The following is a 19,317-nucleotide window of genomic DNA, read 5'->3' on the forward strand; positions in this document are numbered from 1 at the left end:
GATTAAAATTTGTTTCTTAGATAAATATAAATAGCGAAATTGTTGCCTATATATGAATTTATTTCCAAAAAAAATCAATTTTAAAATATATAATTTTGGCTATTTTGAAGAATCTAAAATAGTTAAAAGATAGTTTTGATTTGTTTATAACACGTTTTTGGTGACTGCATAATTCCTTTTGTGTTATTTCATAGTTTTGATGTCTTTACTACTGTTATTCCAAAATAAAATAAAGAACAAAATAATTGCCATTAACATGCATATGCAGATGTACAGTACTATTTTTCCATTAAATCTGAATCCCCTCTGATGGAAACCTTGTTATAAGCTCTCCTGTGTTCCAAGTAATAACTTCCTCTCATTACCATTTAATTCTCTGACCTGTCAGTGGTTGTAACAGCTCAATAACACTGTCATTCACTGAACTGTGCCAATGCTCTGAAATGATTTTCAATACCATCCTATTTCCTTTGATAGTGTCACTTTGGTACTAATCCTCCACACTTCTTCATAGGTTGAAACACTAAATTCAATTTAGTGTTACCAGCTATATGTGTTTAATGGCATAGATGAAGGTAACATAGATGTAGGACAAATGGTCAAATTTTGCAGTCATGAATACTAAGATAATGTGCACTTCAGAATGGAAAGCTGTCAAGCTCTGTATGCTGAACTGAAATAAAAATGATAATTTGACTCATCCAAATAGAAAGGCAATTTACACCTTTAAATGAGAAATGCATGCATCAGTGTAATGCCATAGTTGTGCATAGATGATTTAAGTGATTGGCACACTCAGACAGTAACCAATTATTGTCTGCTGGATAAAGGCTGTGTCAATCTCAGTAAAATATGTGTAGTATTAAATACAGATCTTTTACAGTCATCAATTTTGCCTTAGACTTCGCTGTCACATTTTCTGTTCTGAGTGGTTTTATAATCTGGGAGGTTTTTTGTTATAGAGGGGCTGTTTTGTGTTGTCAGATTAATAGCAAGAAACCTGTATGTATTGTGGCTAATGCACATATATTGTAACCACAACCAGGATTAAAATGGTTGTTTTTGTAGCTCTTGATGGTCCTTTTCATGTAGCGGCAATATCATCCTCAAAATATTGATTTTTTTTTTTCTTTTTCACAGGCTTACCGGTTTTCCCAGAGGTCTTTTTGGCTCATTGCGTGCCTACAAAATGAGTCCTTCATTTTGTTTAATCATATTTCCATTGAAAAAAATGTTAGCCTGGTTGATTAGCATAAAAGTGTTTAAAAAGAGAATAATAGGATTTCTTAATTACAGAAAAAGCCCCCGTTTGGCTTGTGGACATCCCCTGTGTACTCTGTACTATCTCGGAATTCTTAACTTGAGTCGTGAACGATGTATCTCCAGCGGTCAAGGATCTGAGGCCAGTGACAGGCATCTAATACTAATGTGCCTCAGAGATGATACAGGGATGACTACTGCATTTCATTCTGAAAAGGAATGAAACAGCAGGACCGGAAATGTAATTCATCACTATGAAATGAAAATAGGGCAAGAAATGCTTAATATGTAAATAAGTACAGACTTATAACTGCCTTTATTTGGAGGCAATATCTGTTTCATTGGTAAAAATAAAGTGGTTAGAATGCTGGACTTGAACGCAGTTGAAATTCTGGGAGTCATCTCGGATACCTCAGTGGCGCTGAATATAATAAATATAGCTAAATGTCAAAGAAGTACATTTTGATACTACAAACATTAATAATGTACTAATATAAATTAAATCAATAAAATGACAAAATGGTTACACTGGACAATGCTATTGCTGTAATAATATCATTCATAGCCACGTTATGCTGGAAATTAGCTGCTGCGTGTCCTGCATTTCCACTCTTGTGTCAGTTTTCAAAGTTCCATAGATAGGGCTTAACGTTTGCATCTCTCACCTGTGCCAGGTGCTGTCATATGCCCATGTCCAGGGAGTGAAATGTGTGGATTCTAGGTGCAGGAGATAACCAGTTGGGTTGTTTGGGTTATATGATTATCGTGTCATAGTTCTTGATACCGGGATATGTTGTCATATGGAATGCTTGCATGCGGTCTCCTACTTTGATAAACATGCCCACAATATATTTCAGTGATTTGGTCAATAATGAATTGCTTTTCATGATAACCCTTATCAAATCTTATTCCCTTTTCCCAGAAATTAATGTATTTGTAATTATTATTGTAATTATTAATGTCTGTATTATGGAAAATAAATGCAATTCTTTTTCCTCCTCTACGTAAATCTTCTGGAGGGGAGTGAGTGATGACCCCAGTGCTCTTCTAAATGAGTCTATATTTATCGTTCTTTCAGACCAGGGGCACTAACTGGAGGAGATTGGTGGCCTGCGGACCCAATGGAAGTGCATTATTGCTTTCTACCACTTAAAACAATAACACAACGGAGTGAAAAGCTCACAGAGCTCTTCCCCCATTAAGGGCGGTGGCAGATTTGGGGTAATTGACATTATTCTCTGCAGCCTTGGGGTCTTGGCTCTTTGAGCGGGACTCTCTCAGGCGCCACGGCAACTCATTTATCAGCTGTCCCCAGTGGACTGAGACAGCTGTCACTGATGTCTTCATCTCTGACTTTCAGCCTGTGGACCTTCTCACATTGACTTTTGGGTAAACACATAAGCAGGTAATGGCATTTTTTTCTCTGAGAACTGCTTAAATGATGGCACTAGTAGTTTGTGCATTTTGGATCAAGAGTATGGCAGTGAGGCAGATTGAACTGCATGCTGGTTTCCTGTAAGGGAATATAGCAACCTCAGATGTGCTATTCAGGTCAAAATCTTTATATGATATGATAGTAATCTTGTATATATATATATATATATATATATATATATATATATATATATATATATATGACAAAACTGTATCCTGCAGTGACTATCATTGAATGTTTTGTATATGTTTGTTTCTGCTATTTGAAACTGTACATAGGAAATGTATATTAATTGGCAGCTGACCTCTTAAGGTTCAGCTGCATGTTTGCTTACAGTATTAGTTATTGCCATGTGATTGTTATCTTTTTACCCAGACAACCATCTGAGGACAGCCATCCTGAGGATTATTAAAATTGAAGACTGGCTTCTATTTGCTATATTCATAGTATGCATTGCATTTAACTAAGAGTTAAGAGCAACACACTTCTACATATATTGCAATTTTAGATTTGTATTTCAATTTTAAAATTGTAGCGACCATCAAGCTCACAGTGATATGCAAGAAAATGGAATCGTTATGGAAATGGAATCATTACTTAGACTTAAGGAATAAAACGCTATGTGTTTCACTATGGAAGTGTTGGTAGCCTTTTCAGCAATACTCCTGCATTTAGTGTATTTCTCTAGACTTGGAAGTTAGATGACCTGAGGCTTTGCTTTTCATACTGCTGCTCCCTGAATATTCAGTGACTCAATGGAAGATATATGAGCAGTTAGTGCACCCAGCTATAGCTTCTGGGATGTTCTTGGCCAGTCCTGTCTCAGCCCAGCTGTATCTCAGTGTGCTGTGACAAAATCCATATCGCACATCCGTATATTGGCACGCATGTTTCATTAGTTTTCATAACTGCGATCTTATGACGCTATCGAGGGAACAGGCGGCGTTTCTGTGAGCGAGGAGATGATATTCATTTTCATGTCTACCTCCTCTTCCTAGGGACCTTGACTGCTAATCTGATTAGAGAGGCTTTTTCAGTCTTTACCCTAGAGTTATGGCTAAATGATATCTGATAGATACACGGTAGGGGCCATGTTCACAGAGAGGACAAATACATTGAGATTCTTTGCTGTGAGCGAGTACATTTAGTCATTCACCTGTAGACTACAGGTGAATTTGAAGATGTTTTGTATATAGCTGGAACCTTTCAGGGATGACATGGTTCCCTACTGGTTAGGTTTAGACTTTGCTGTTACTGGTAATGCATCAAAAAGCATAGCTGCAAATTACAATATGATTCACTTTTCTGAGTGCTCATGGCCCAATTGTTAGGATGTACTGCACATACTTTTGCCTCATGGCCCATAGAATAATAGACAGCTGTGCACTATATGAATTGTTGTCCATTGTGCATCACATTATGGCTGCATTTGTTTGAACATAATGACCGTATTTAATTAGTCTGAGCAAATGACCTGCTCCCTACCCAGTGCACTGAAAGCCCAAACCACACAGTGCCTTTGGTCTACTGCCAGGGGTGAGAGCGCCCATTAACGACAGTACTGGGGACTCAGTAATAACTCACCAGCTGAAGGATGGTCGATTTGTATTAACAGCAGTCCTTACAACCCTGTGCAGAAGGGCCATTACTTTTTTCATCAAACAGGTAATTAAAAAAGAATATTTATCTCACTGCATAAGCTATTCCAAGCTCGCCCTCTTGCTGCTGTAGTTTTTGTCCAAAGAACTTCAGAACCAAGTTTCACACAGATGAAGGTCTTCAGTTAATGTTGAAAGCGTTGTGTACAGGGTGAGAGAAAGTGAGTCAATCAATGTCTTCAAATTTGGTTAGTAAAGACATCCTAATACTGGATGTTAAAGGTGAAATATCATAAATAGATGTCTTCCTGTCTGAAAAATGATTCATTTGCTCAAGTTTACAGTCTGAAGGTGGTTCAGTCATTCTCTATGTACATGACGAGCATTGTCTTTAGTACTCATTGTCTGGTTGTAAGACTTGGAGACATGTTTTTTGGCGTTTACAAAAGTGAGATGTGGTTTTGTTGCTAACATAAAAATAAATGTATGGGATAGATATGAGTGATAATCTTAGGGTTGAGATGAAATGCACAAAGAAGCCTGAAGAAAAGGGGAAAGGAGAAGTGTTTTGAAGCAATTTACAATCTGCCTGCAGCATAGATAGGGGAAATCAAGTAGCCAGAAGTGAATAGTGAACAGCAGTGATCAACGTGAGAAATAACCAAAGCATGAAAAAATGCCAGAGGTATTACATAAACTGTAACATGATTCTGAAGAGACGGTTAAAGAACAGATATGCTGATGGAAAGTGAATGGCCTAATGCGTTTTGGGCAGATGAGGAGGGAGAGAATGCTGCAGTGAATCTATTTGTCCTTTGTTTGCTGTGTCTTTCTGTGAATTTCTATTTTTGAACATTCACCATTTTCAAAATTTTTTGTGAAGTCAACACAAGAGGACAAGGGAGCAGGTAGAAAAGTAGGAGATCAGATTTTCAAAGGTTTTGTCCGAGACGGTGAGACTGCATCCGAGAGCAACATCACCAGACTGAAGCTGGAGAGAAAATCTAAGAATCATGAAACTATTATTGACCAGTCAAATAAGGAAGTCTGTGTGAGTAAGCACTGGGACAGCTCAAATGTTTAAAAGCTTGGGAAAAAGCAAACAACTAAGTAATAATTGATTATGTTTCTCATTGTTTATACTATGTCATTATTATTGGAGTAGATGCAAAATTCAAATCTACAGTAACTCCATTTCTGTCACTGTTATGAATATTGAGATGTGCTAAATATAGAGCTCACAGATCTTGTAGGGAAACGTCACTACGCTGTGACCAGCCCATCTCACTGTGAAAAGAGATCCCAGTATCAGCATTAGGTTTCCAGAGAAGCCATCATAAAGGCTTAATCTCATAAACCTGGGCAGTGTGGAACATAGTCTGGCCTTGCAGAGCATGTATACATTAAAGCTGTAAATCATAGGGAGAACATCCCATGTGCTTCTATTGTACACAGCCCAGGGGGAAAGAGCAGAAATAACATTAGCACACTGATTGCCATATCAGGTTAATATGCACTGAGGACATCAATCCTCCAGTTTAATGATCTCTACTGCTTCATGTGGAATCCCTCAGCAGTGCTTTAACAGTTATTGTCTCCTGAGCCCTGCAGTGAAGCGCACCAATCTCAGAACCATGCACTATTTGTATTACCATTTCCAGTTCTTTTGTTTCACTGGGTAGGCCGTTTTAACTGCCCCACTCTGGAGTGATGGTGGTGATGAGTGTTGAAGTAGCCTTTAATGATTGCTCTATTGAACGATGGCGAAAGATCAGCGCACAATGATGTGATTTGAAGCGCCACACAGCATAGAGTGACACATTGTGGTTTGGTGGTTGTGTTATCGGTCTAAAAAGCTTGTCTGTAGGAAGTGGCTGCACAGAGGAGGTGGGGGGACCTTAAGGTGCTAATCTCATTCCTTGTTCCTTTATACTGGTGATATGTGGCAGCCATTGACCACTGCCCCTTCTGGATGGTTCCTGCACCCCAGGGACTGGAATATTACCTGATGCTCATTGCTTCTGCCATAAGTCTCCCAGGTGTCAGGTTCACCCCCATCCCTGTCTTTAGAGATAAATACTGCTGGAAGGCATGGCTTGCTGTCCTTCTTTCTGGATGAAAATTGCATCAGAGTTTATTAAAAACCCTTTGCTGAAAATCACTTCAGACAGTAAGAAAGATTACAACAAGGATATCACAAGCTGACTTTGTTAGGTGTACTGCGCTTTTCTTCTTTGTGATTCTGAATGGAAAGTAATATTCTGAAATGGCTCTTTTAGTAGTCTTGCTCCCAATTCAAGCTTGGCAATAGTAGAGGCAGACAGCATACACTTATGTTCATGTTGAAAAGGGTTAATACTTTTTTCTCCTGGTACAAAATGACTGTAACAGGTTTTCGTGTTTTACAGTAGTTGCACTTTCATATGCTTAATTATTTAAATTGTTGCATGTCCAGTGAAATTGAACTAGCTTTTTACCTCAGCTGAGTTCAAGCTTAAACTACGTTATTTTAATTCATGGAGAACCACACACACTAGAAATGTATTTTTTCTCTTGCTCACCTTTGAAATAGTTTAACCTGGACATAGGTTTGTGGCTGAGTGGGATGCTGCTTTACTGTAATATATAAGATTTGGAATCCCCTACCAATAAGGTCACTTAAAGGTTAACCTACAGCCAGATCCCCAAATGGTTGAGTGAATGGTCAGTTGTCTGTAAGGAATACTTTGGTTCAGTGTATTGTGTAAGTTGTCTATTTGATTTCAGCAACTTAATGATTTTAGGGTGATGTTTTGATGTTCAGTATTAAAGAAGTGTTGATGTATTGGAATATATTTCCCAAAAGGATGATGTTACATTTTTGCATTAATAAAATGGAAAAGAGTTCTGTGGACTAACTGGGTAGCAAAAAAATGCTTTTCAATCTAGCCTAACCAGAAGTGTTTCGAATTGGGTTATTATTGGATCTATTTCTCTAATCGCATCAACCGTGAAGGTATTTATCCACAAGAAAGTGTTATTCTGTATACACACTAGCACATACACACACGCATGCACACACACACACACACACACACACATGCACGCACGTACACACAGTGGCCCCCCAGTTTTATTTATACACTTGATAAACTGTAGCAAAATAGGTTATCTAATGCTAAAGTTTTTTTCCCCTCAAATAAATGAAAATTCATTTTAAATAATTTTAGTATCACCTTCTGGACAGAACAACAAATATATCAGTCATATATTGATGATGATTAATGTATTCTTTGTTTTTTGTGTAACTGAATTGCCTCTTGAAATGCTATTTAAAATTGCAAAGAGCTGTCCTTTCTCTCAACAAAGCACATCAATCTACTTAAAAGTTATATCATGACTGATAAATAGTCAAAACGGAGAAATGGTCAAATTTCCATCAGAACGAAGAATATGCCCTTGCCTGATTGTGATGCTATCAAATTGTATGCATTCCTAAAAATGAAGCGGGGTTTGTTCAAACTTCCCTGAGTGCATTGCATTTTGTCAGATATTTCTGTTTTTGATATCCAGTAGCTCCAAAACCCACATGCTCCCTGTACTGGATAATTTTTCCTCTTTTGACTCAGTCCAGAGAAACTTCCCCCAGTCAAACTTCTTCTTTTATGCTGATTTTCTCTGACAAGCTCCTGTCACCATATAGTGTTTAGAGGTCTGCTTTTGATGGGACTGTACCATCCTAACTTCTAACTGCTTGATGCCTAAGCCCTTCAAATGGGCCCACAGTAACTTCACTAATTCAAAATTGCTAACTGGGTCTGCTACTCTAAATGTGGAAAACCATTATCTCTGTGTTTTATTGAGCTGTTTAGCTTTAATGGCCTTTGGAATGGTCCTTGTCCTGGAGACCCATCTCCAGCGGTCTGGATCCACTCTCTCAGAATTGATTTAGCCCTCTTGATGAATCCACGAGGAAACCGCTTTTATCTTCAATGGTCAGTCTGATCCATTGCTTTGAGTCACTGGAGTCTGTAATGCCACTGTTATTTATTTCTGAGCCCATTATAGCATCCTGTCTTTCTTTGTTTTCAGTTACATTGAGTGAACTATGTCTTTCTCTATTTCAGTCAAGTCTATATTTCAGTCAGTATTTCCACATATCTAACAAAAATCATCAGTAGCAATATTGACCAGTATTTGGCCAGCATTTGACGTGATGACGCCACACATTGACGTGAGTCTGCGCACACCTCCATTCGCTGCAATTGCTAGAAGACAGAAAAAGTGAAATAAATATGCATAAAACATTCTGGCACTATAGTATACTGTGGATGTGAGTCTGCAGTTTCTGAGGCCAACGAAGGATATTGAACACACTGCAGGTAGAATGGAGAGAGCCTCTTATCAGGGCCCAGTTCAAGCCTTATTGAGTTCTGCCTTCAAGAGAAGACTGCACACTCTAGCATTCTAAACTAAAACTTCATTGGTGTTAGATTGACTGACAGGCTATATTTTTTTAAAAATCAATAGATGTCCTTACTGCTGGCCTTTTGGACTACTGCTGATACTCAGGAACATGGCAACAGCAAGAAAAGTTTCATTCCACTAATCCATTATTTTACATTATAAATGAATGTAATACTCTTAAAAAAAAAAAAAACTGCAGTTACATAAATGCAAGAAGCTTTATTATACACTAGACAAGTATGGTGCTTTAATTAAATCATTTAAATATTAGAATCATTTAGTCTTAGGAGTCTTAGGTCACAGTATTAATTTTGCATTGCAATTTAATTACGAGATGATTACTGTCAGTTATGGTATCTTTGGGAAACTCTTTTTACTGTCAAATTCATTTAATTTGAAACACTTCAATTTCTTCTATATCATTTGTCTTTCCGTGCAGTCACATATGCTTTACTATTTTTTTACAGCTAGTGCTTGTTTTCAAAGTACTACATTTGAAGATTTCAGCAAAACTATGGGTTGTTCTTTATCTTGTTGTCTTGAAATTAGATTTAAGCAGCAAATCGAATTTACTGAATTTTTGTGTATCCGGGCAACAAGCCCAGATGCTTAGTTTAGAGCGCTGCATTACTCCAAAATTGGTATCTATTATTTCTAAATCGTTTTATTGTGAAATCCACATTGATGTCTGAAAAGCTATAAGTACCAAGGTTGAGTTTGCACTTTCTGATTTTCTAAAACCCCTTTCTCTGCTTAGACGTCAGGTTCATATTATACAAGCGAATTCGTTCTATTGCTGTTTCCTGCCAGTACTTAAACAAGAGTCTGTGTTGCACTTGCATAGCTGTGCAAATCGTAAGTGGAGCAAATATTGTGTACGTTCTCCTCGTAAAATGCATATACAGTATATAATTAAACGTATTCCCTGTGATAAAAATCGATGCATGTGTAGTGTTATTGCTGCTAGGACAGTCACATCTGCTTTGTAAATTGGTCATTAAAGGAAATGGCAATCATCTTAAAAACCAGTCAGTGCTCACACAGTGCTGGACAGATGAAGTAAGCATACTAATACATACAAGAAGTGTCATTTCCTACAGCTGCAAATCACTACAATAAAATACATTTCCTAAGCGCTAAAATAACTTTGCGCAGGGTTTCCAGATATGTGGGGTGAATGGATTTATACCTCTCATGCAGTTGTTGTTGGAGTTGTGTGCAGGGCATCTTGTTGGCATATGCTCTTCTCTAGTCAGAGGACACACTGGACAACCTACCAGGAATAGCTAGGTGCCAGGTGGACAGCATGAGATAAACAGATGAGTCGACCCTCATATTGCTCTTTGTGGCTCTGCTGGCGCTCTGATCTCCAGGATTTGTTTCCTTGAAGACTTATTTATCCTCAAGTGAAGATACATGAAGGCGAATACAGATTTTTATTAATTGTACAGAAACTGCAGCGGTCTCAAAATGAGAGTACATACAGCGGAACAGTACAGCCTTAGTCCTGTGGAGATGATCTGTGACCAGTGAGAGGTGTCAAAGAGAAATCTAAATTTAGCAAAGGCATATGGGTATACAAAACACCTTCAGATAAAACTGAATTGGGCTTTACCACATCCAACAGAACAAAATTTAAAAGGAAAATATCTTAGTCTTTGTAAACTAATTTCATAACCTTGCATCCTCAGAGTACAATAAAAGCAGTGTTATGATGCATTTGTTTTTTTTGTCTATGCTCTGCCAGTCTCAGTCTCTCAGAAGAATCAATAAATGTGTCAGCATATCAGGAACTGGAGCAATCTCACAGGGTCTCCAGTGCCAGAATGCTAAATGAACAGTATTCTAGCCGGATGGCTGAAAAGTTTACAAAGTACTTTCAGAGGAAAATAAGTGACATATTGTTGTGGATTGGGCACTTGAAGCTGTTAGACGTGAGAGCTCAAAAGATATGATAAATTGATTCAAAAACCCCAGCTGCCGTCAGGAAATCTAAAAGTAAACCTCAAGACTGTAAAGAGGAAAAGTAAGAGGTTGTCAAAAGCCCCAAACTACAGAATACATAAACAGAGATGTGTGCAGCCAGAACAGTTCAGTAAGATTCCACAAATGCCTCTCTAAAACGGGATAATGCTGTCCATTCCCCTCATTGCGTCTGTTCAGTTGCTGATACTGTGAATGTAAATTGATAAATCACGTTTCTCAAAACACAGGGAGCGGGGCACACTTTGTGTTTCGCGCCAAGCCGCAGTTGTTGGAGGCTGTACTGGGGGGGGGGGGGGGGGGGGGGGGGGGGGAGTCATTGAGAAGCTTACACTCATTTACTTGTGAGTGATATGGCACAAATAGATGTAATGCAGTGGAAGTAAAAATTATACATTTACTGAGGGGGAAAAAAAATCAGGTCATTTTTTAACTCGGAAGAGATGGCCTACAGATCAAGGATGGTTTATGTCCTTACCCTGCCTCCCTTACAACCTGCAGGTGTTGAGTGGATGAGAAGAAATATGTACTTGGTGATGGGACCGGCAGTCTGGCATGTGGAGTCAGAGGTCCGGTTAGTATTCCCCTGGCTCCTCGTGGCTGAGGGTCAGCCCTGGAGGATTCTGTGGCCAGTGCTGTGGTTTTTAATATTTTAGCAGCAGACAGGGGCAGAAACCTGCCGTTTCTGGTTTCCTCTCCGTTGCAGGAGAGTCGTAATGAGGGCTGTGGTTCGGGAGGCCGCTCCAGCCAGTAGGTTCAAGGACACTCAAGAGCTCACCCCTTGTGCTGTGGGAGAATTGAGTGCTGCAGATAAAAGAGGCGCATGATCATGGGCACTCCCAATGGTGGGGAGTACAATAAACACAGGCACACAAATGAACTTCATTAATTTGCACTGTACAGTATGTGACGTTAACATCTCTTTGGTGCCTCTCTTTTCCCCTGTTCCTGTTTTTCCACTGAGAGCGTGCTGTTACAGCTGCTGTGTGAGCATTGTACAAGGGATGATTCATGTACAGATTTGACGCCTGCCGCTTGATTATTCGCATTGGCAGTTTTAGGGAGAGCATGCAGAAGTGAGGCCGGAGAGGGAGGGAGGGTGGAGTGTTGTATTTTCGAGGCAAAACTTTCTTCCCATGAAGTCTCACTAATTTCGTTTTTTCACTGTTTGCTGTCTTTTAATACCTGACCCGTTATGAGTCTACAAGCAGGAAATACATACTTTAAAAGGGAGATGCACCATAAATACTGCATTTGCAATGGTACTGTATTTATGACAACACTTTGGAGATTGTTCAACTGTACAGTGTGGCGTCACTAAACCAGATAGACAGCAAAGGTTTAAAGTAGGACTGCTACTGGCATTTCCAATTTAGATTTAGATAAGAGCTGCTGTTGTCAAAACGATTTTCTTCGCTGTGTACTGTACCTGTATGTGTGTGACCATGGGTTGAGCTGGGAATTGTATTCATACATTATAGGAGTAAAAGCTTAAAGGTGCCATTATAGTGCATGTGTGCTGGGTCAACAGTGAAACCGCTTGGATCAACAAGCTACAGATGGCTAAACAGATAGGTATTCATATAGTGTGAAGGGAAAAGCCCGTCAGTACATTTTGGCTAGGCTGGCCTTTTGTCTGTAACATGCAGCCTGTATTGTTTACAAAACATCTCACTGAATTTACACCTACTATGAGATGAAACTATGAAACCGTCAATAAGAAACACAAGAGATGCTGCTGACATTTGAAATGTTTTTTTTGTGCATAGTAGAGACTGACTTCTCTGGCTGCTGGCCAGAGGGCAACTCCCCAGGTTAGCAGGTAGCATCCAGGAGTAAGGAGTTATATGAAAAAAAAAAAAAAACAACAAGCTTGTTATGCACTGTTGCTGCCATGCTGATAGACATGGTGCACGGTTAGTCCAGCGCACCCTACTTTGCCACGTGTTCAATAATTTATAGTGCTTGTCGATGTTCGCTAAAGTCCAAAGGGCTTACAGTCTTTTATTTCGACAGCTACAGAGGCAGCAGGAATAACCCCCTGGTCATGGACTGAAATTTCAACAGCACACTTTCAGAACATATCCCCTGTGGTTTCATTCCGGCCATGATACAGTATTTTATTTATTTTTTTTCTTTCTGGAAATTAATTTTGAGGAAACAAGCAGAAAGAAAATGGTGACATTCTGAAGTGAATTACACGAATGAAAAGAATGAGAGCCAGTGCAGTAGAGCGTTTTATTTGAGAGGGAATGTCTGTGTTGCAGAGGTTTGGAATTAAATGGGTTGCAAGACAATGTATGTGTCTCACTGCATTAATACTTTAATGTGTTGGAAAGAGTAGATGTTATAGGCGTGCAACAGAGGTAGCTCTCTGTCTGCTTCGAACCATGACCCTTTCTGTCAGCATGGCACAACAAGAGATGTGATTATCTTGCCCAGCTTAAAACTGAGGTCCTTACTCAAGGAAGCCGCATCATACGCCGGCCTTAGGAGTTAAGTCAAATACTGTAATGTGCTCACCCATGCTCTCTTATGCTGTTGAGCCCTTTCTAAACTGGCCCTTTCTGAACTCTGATTGACCCTGGTCTACAGTATCTCAGCCATGGCAACATTATAGCAGAGGGAGGACTGCTGCAGGTTGTGAACTATGGCCCTTGCTCCACACAACGTAACAAGAGATACAGTTAGCTTGCCGTGTTAAAGAAACCATGTCCCTATCTAAAGGACCCAATATGACAGGTCTTCAGGCTTTACCCACTCATTTCGTGCTTGTTGACACTACGGTTTTGTGTGCCTTTTGCATGCCTGATTTTGTTTTCTTTTTTTCCGGTGTCTAAACCAGCACAAGGAGACAGGCCTTCCCACCCATCTCAGTTGTTCCTTCTGATGGTGTTATAACTGGCAGTTAATCATATCCACCCACTGGGAACAACCTCCCACAGCAAAACACTAATTCATTATTTAAGCACAAGTATGGTTAGCACTGTGGTCAAAAGAGATGAATTTATATTTGAAAAAAAAATATTTGAAAGTTAAAACTGAAACTGTACAAACAGAAAGGTGCTGTGTTTAAATAATGTTCAGAGAGTATATTAGCCTTGAGTCTATGTCCAATGTATTGGGTACCACATTCTGAGCTGTGATATAGCATTTCTTGGTAGAACATGCAAGAAGGAACAGTTGTATTATACAGGGACATGAACACTTGTGGTAAAGCTCTCAATTCTGAATGTGATTCCTTAAATAGTGCAATCAGAATGGAGTGAGATCTCTGAAATATTGGTCTGATTTCAAAGTACAAATAAAACATTCAGTATTGTTCCTGAGTTCTGCGTCCAGTATAGACTACAAGTAATGTATAGAAAGTTCTTGGTTATATTTAATGATGACACATTATTGCATTCAAATGAAAAAAAAAGTGATTTTGAAAATTTCTGATCATGGACCTTAAATGATGATCTGAAGAGTTGGTGTAATTGTAGTTAATGACTGTCAGTTGAAAAGTGAACCTTGTCATTAAAAGTGAAGCTTCTCATTAACAGATGACTGTAATTGAGGTAGGGGTAATTAGCAGGAGATGATGTACTTCATGGGTCGTTATGTCATATTCTGGCATGGTCGCTATTTTCAGGTACAGTATTATTGGCACAGCATGCCGGTCATTATCAGGGCTGACCTTGGCTCTTTCTATTTCATTACTGCAATTTACGAGGCTCCAAGCGTCCACTCCATGGCTTGAGTTTTTACCTTCTTGTGCTCTCCCCCCTTTGTCACTCTCCATACCTCCTCTTTTCTCTTCTTTTCCTTTCCTTCCCCAGTTCTCTCTCTTGCTGTACTGGAAACCAATGCCATTAACGCCTTCTGTCAGTTAGCTGCAATTTTAATGCAGCGCAACCTGTCATGTGACAGCCCCATAACGTGCTGTCATTGCTGATTCATTGAGGTAGGCACTTACCGACTGCTTTTTTTTTTTTTTTTTTTTGTCCTTACCAGTTGGCCGAATAGGCCCCGCCTCCAAGGCAATGATGTGTGAGGTTGCAACATCCACAGATGGTGCTGTGTGAAGTGAAGTGCAACTGTAGGAAGTCCGGAGCACCAGAGACAGAGAGAGAGCAAGAGGGAAACAGAGGGAGAGAGAGAGAGAGAGAGAGTAAGAGAGAGAGGGAGGGAGCCGCTTTGCCGGGAGGCTGGGGCAAACCGCGTCCGAGGAAATATTAATGACCTCACTACACAAGGTCCACGTGCTGATACAACTGCAGTCCGTAGCCTCCCACCGCTGTACATGAGATCATTTTGTCTGCCTCTACCGCGGCAGGCAGGAGAGGGGAGGTTAAGCCAGGGATCCTTCTCCTGATTTGGGAGCGTGGCAGCTGAAAGTGGATCCGAAGTTCTCTGTCACAGACACTTTGTCCGGAGGGGATTAAGCAGCTGGGAGGATCTCCTTTCACAAGATGAGCAGCTGCAGGAAGAGATGCAAGAGGGAAATTCTGAAATTCGCCCAGTACCTCTTCAGATTGATCACAGGCACTCTGAACACAGGTAGAGTTCACGGGTTTCATGTGACTTTGGTCATAGCTCCTGGATTAGGCTTCTCATTTCTCTGGGGTTTCTGTTTCCTAAAGTTCATTCAGAGACGGGGTGTTTCACTGGTCCACCTCATTGTTCGTCAGATATTTTACCTTTTCTCTCTTCATTTGTGAGCTGTTGCTGCTCATTGTGAGCTGAGCCATTTGTGGTTAAAAATAGCCAGTGCACACAGATGAGGATACACTTCAGGTGAAAAGGTTCTGGTTATTGCCAGGGTTGTGGCTGATGGCTTCATCACTTATCACACATGGCATTATAACCTGTTATGTAAACAGTTTTGTGTCACGGGCCGAGCGGCAGACACCAGTTTGTCTGTGTTTCTGTCTGAAAGCTTGTTGAGTGCTGTAGATTAAATGGTGTGTGAGTAACAGCTTTTGGGACTTAGGAGGATGTGCATAAGGCTTTCACCCAGTAACCTTGGGATGGGCATTTGTACTTCTTATCCAATGGTCAGTATGGACAAAAGGACTGTCCACTTTTCACTATATTGCAGGAGAGCTAGAATACACTTTTTGATGCCCTGTGCATAATGCAAGTAACTATACTATTAAATAATTTGCAAATCAGATGATATTAGTTTGCCTTTTGATGTTTTCAAATATGGGTAATGCTATTGCTGTATTGTGGAAAACTTTCTATGTTTTTATGTGAAATATATGAAGGATGTAATTTCCTTTAGCCAGCTGAGTAAATGTGGAAATTACAGGCATATCATAAAATATGCATATAACAACAATGGGGAAACTCAGACTGCAGATTTATGATGGTGCACTGCATAATGTGTGTTCAAAAAAGAGTACACTGTCAGTACAAAGTGACCTTGATGTCTTTTTTCTTGGTTTAGTTTTGGTCATAGATGAAAAATCTATTCTTCAATTGGTTTGATCACATTTTATTTCATAATATTAGATATGATTAGATTAAAGTATATGTGAGCTACAGTAATAAGTTCTGGACAAACGTCATGGTAATACTCTTAGCACAGCTATCTCAAATATATTAAGAAAATTAGTTTAATGGAATGATTTCATTAAAGGTTATGGCCAATTGTCCTGAGTAAAAGGACCATTATGGATCAAAGACCAGTGATTGATTTTAGTCCAATGTATATTCCAATTCAGTGTAAATGTAACATTTCCCCCAGAATGAAGCATATTCCTCTTAATTGTTTAAATCTTACCTTTCGGCAAATATTTATGACCCAGTGGATTTCTGATTTATACTGTCTAATAATGTAGTGGTTTCACCTGAATGTCCTTGATTTTAGTAATGCATAATGCTGCTTCACAGATTCTGCAGTCTTGCAGTATAAATTGTGTGAAGATGCACTGAGCAACCAGGAAGTTCCAGAGGAAATGCAAATTATCAGAAGTGACTGTGCAGTCCTGGAAATCCAAGTTAGAAATATAGAACAAAGGAAAAGACTACATGTGTCAGGCTTCTGTATTTGGAGTTCCACTACAATATCAAAGCAATATCTCAATACCTAAACCATCCCCTTCAGCTTTTTTGACCTGTTACTTTATCTTGGCCTGATCACTCTCATTCACAGAGAAATTAGCTGTTAACAGTCTTTTAAGGTTATCCTCAGTTGAGTATTATAGTTTCACTACACTTTAAATTTTTTCATGATTGTGTACATATACGATGGACAATATTGTTTCCCAGTTACTGTCTTTACAGGATCTGAATACAGTTATGAAAATCAGGCTCTATGGAAAGCTTTCTTGAGTAAATCAGCCTCTTACTGAATTTTACCTTTGCAGGTGTGTGCAGTCTAAAAGGCAGAGCTTACCACTTAGCTGTCCCGCAAAAGGAGTATGTCTCCTAGTAATTAAGGGATTCTGGCCTGGGCTCCTGTCTCGGTGGAGTCGACAGAACAGGGGAGAAGGACAACATCACTGGTCGCAGCAGTGCGTTTCCATACCAACTGTTGAGTCTTGGCACTCGAGAGCAAGTCCTTTTCAAACCTGCATAATCAGAGCATGCATTCAGTTTATTACATAAGATGACTTGTCTCCTTCATGTCTCAGAAAGCCATTTTCAAGTATGAATATAGCCTCTTGAAGGTGCAGAAAATAATCCATGCTTAACTTCACATCAGTAAACATTTTTGACGATTCATTTTTATAAATGTAAACCAGACTAACTAGTTAAACTGAATTTATAATTTTCTAAATGTTGGAATAAAAGCCAAGAATAAAATGTCAAATAATTGTGATTGTTTTCATAGATATTTCCATAGTGGTTTCCATACAATAAACATGCATTTTTTGCTATTTTGAAGGGAACCCTCTTGATGGTAGAGTGCTGAGTCATAGATTCGTTGGTCACAAATGTTACACATTCTCTGTAATGCACACCATGAGCCTAATAGTTAAGCTTACCAATCGGCTCAAAGGAAGTATAATAAATTCAAGATTTGTATTTTGAATGATGCAGATACTGTGTTTCTGATAACACTGTCATTAGTACTCTTTCACAACTTTTTCAGCTAGCGATGTCTAGTTTGATCCACAGCTTTTTCTCAGGTGACATCCTCATATTGTGACTGTAATCACATAAAATATAGTGGTTCAAGATGTTGTTCAATGTTCAGGAAAGTTGATAAAAAAGAATTGCCTGGGATATTTACTGTATTACCTACAACAGTTGCAATAGCTTTTCATTATACCGTATGCATGGTTTCTACTTAGGTTTTCATTTAGTTTTTAAATAATTGTTTGAGTACACCATAGTGCATGAAGCTTGAAGAATCATTTTGACAATTGCAGAAAGGGGCACTGCATTACTAAAACCCACATCTGCAAGTGAAAGTGACAATATTATAATATTTCAATGGATTTGAATTCTAACTCATTAATGCTCTTATTATTAAAAATTGATTTGATTTTATTCAGTTATGTAACCTAAGGCAGTATTCATTTAAGCCTCACTATAATCATTGGTAATGAAAATTGAGCTACATGGTCTTATCACCACTAATTTTATCGGTAATATTGAAGGTTAATGCAGCGCTGTGTGAGTGCAAGTAGTAATTTATGTTAACTGTGCAGTATTCTTTGTTTGAATCTTGCATAACAACTTTCTTTTATACACTGGAGAGCCTTCGTCATGCAAAACTGGATTTGTTTTTTTTAAAGATGTTTAATGCATGCTCTATTTGTTAGTCCATGTGAAGCATGTGGGTTTCTGACTAAATTAGGTATTAATAACTACTTTGTTTTTATACTCTATCATCAATGGATGTTTTAAATGCGACATTGCTATCATGGTACTTGTGAAATAAATACAAAAGGATATTCAAATGGTAGAATTCTAAAAGCTGCTGAAAAAAATCTTCTTCTTAGACTACATGATTTCAGTTTTGAATGGATTGCCACATACAGCATTGAATTGATTATCACATACAGCAGGCATTAATCAGTTTTGCAGGTCAAGTCACAAATTGATTTCAGTCATGACTTGCCTCAAAAAAAAAAAAAAAGACAAAGAAAATCTCTTGAGACTTGGCTTGGAGCTTCATGACTTGAGACCTCAGTCAGAATCAGATCTTGATGACGTGAAAGAACTGAAATTATCAGACAGAATTTGAGTTTAATGTTACTCTTCATCACTCTGCTCACCTGTTTCTCCTCTCTGTCCTCTGTAGTGGTCACTGCTTTGGGATGCATGGGGGATAGTAGCTAACTGGCTACATCACTGTGGTCAGACAGCAAGTTGTGTATTTCCTTGCTGGTTGCGTGTGTGTGCTAGATACCTTGTGCACAAATACCTTGCATGAATGTAGGGTATATTATCTTTTGTGGAAAGAAGACTTTCCTTGTTTGTATGCAAGGGGGATATAGTGACCTTGAATGTTAACACAGTGTCACAATTAATGATAGATTACCATTGAGACTCAAGGAATGAAACTTGGGACTACAGTCTCAATTCTGACAGTTTTTGACTTCACTTGACCTGACCTGACCTGACCATTGTGGCCCTTGACTTTCAGACTTGATC

At 39.0% G+C, this 19,317-nt stretch overlaps 1 protein-coding gene across 1 annotated transcript in view; it reads left to right on the forward strand.

The window, feature by feature from the left end:
• Nucleotides 1-14,796: 14,796 nt before the first annotated feature.
• The window catches only part of kcnip4 (Kv channel interacting protein 4), a 116,066-nt gene continuing 111,545 nt past the window's right edge, over nucleotides 14,797-19,317 (forward strand). The window contains exon 1 of the mRNA XM_036551284.1: nucleotides 14,797-15,264. Coding sequence (XP_036407177.1) covers nucleotides 15,177-15,264 — 88 coding nt within the window. The 5' untranslated portion in view covers nucleotides 14,797-15,176. The remainder of the gene's footprint in view (nucleotides 15,265-19,317) is intronic.

Source organism: Megalops cyprinoides, chromosome 18, assembly GCF_013368585.1.
Source record: "Megalops cyprinoides isolate fMegCyp1 chromosome 18, fMegCyp1.pri, whole genome shotgun sequence".
Taxonomy (NCBI): Eukaryota; Metazoa; Chordata; class Actinopteri; order Elopiformes; family Megalopidae; genus Megalops; species Megalops cyprinoides.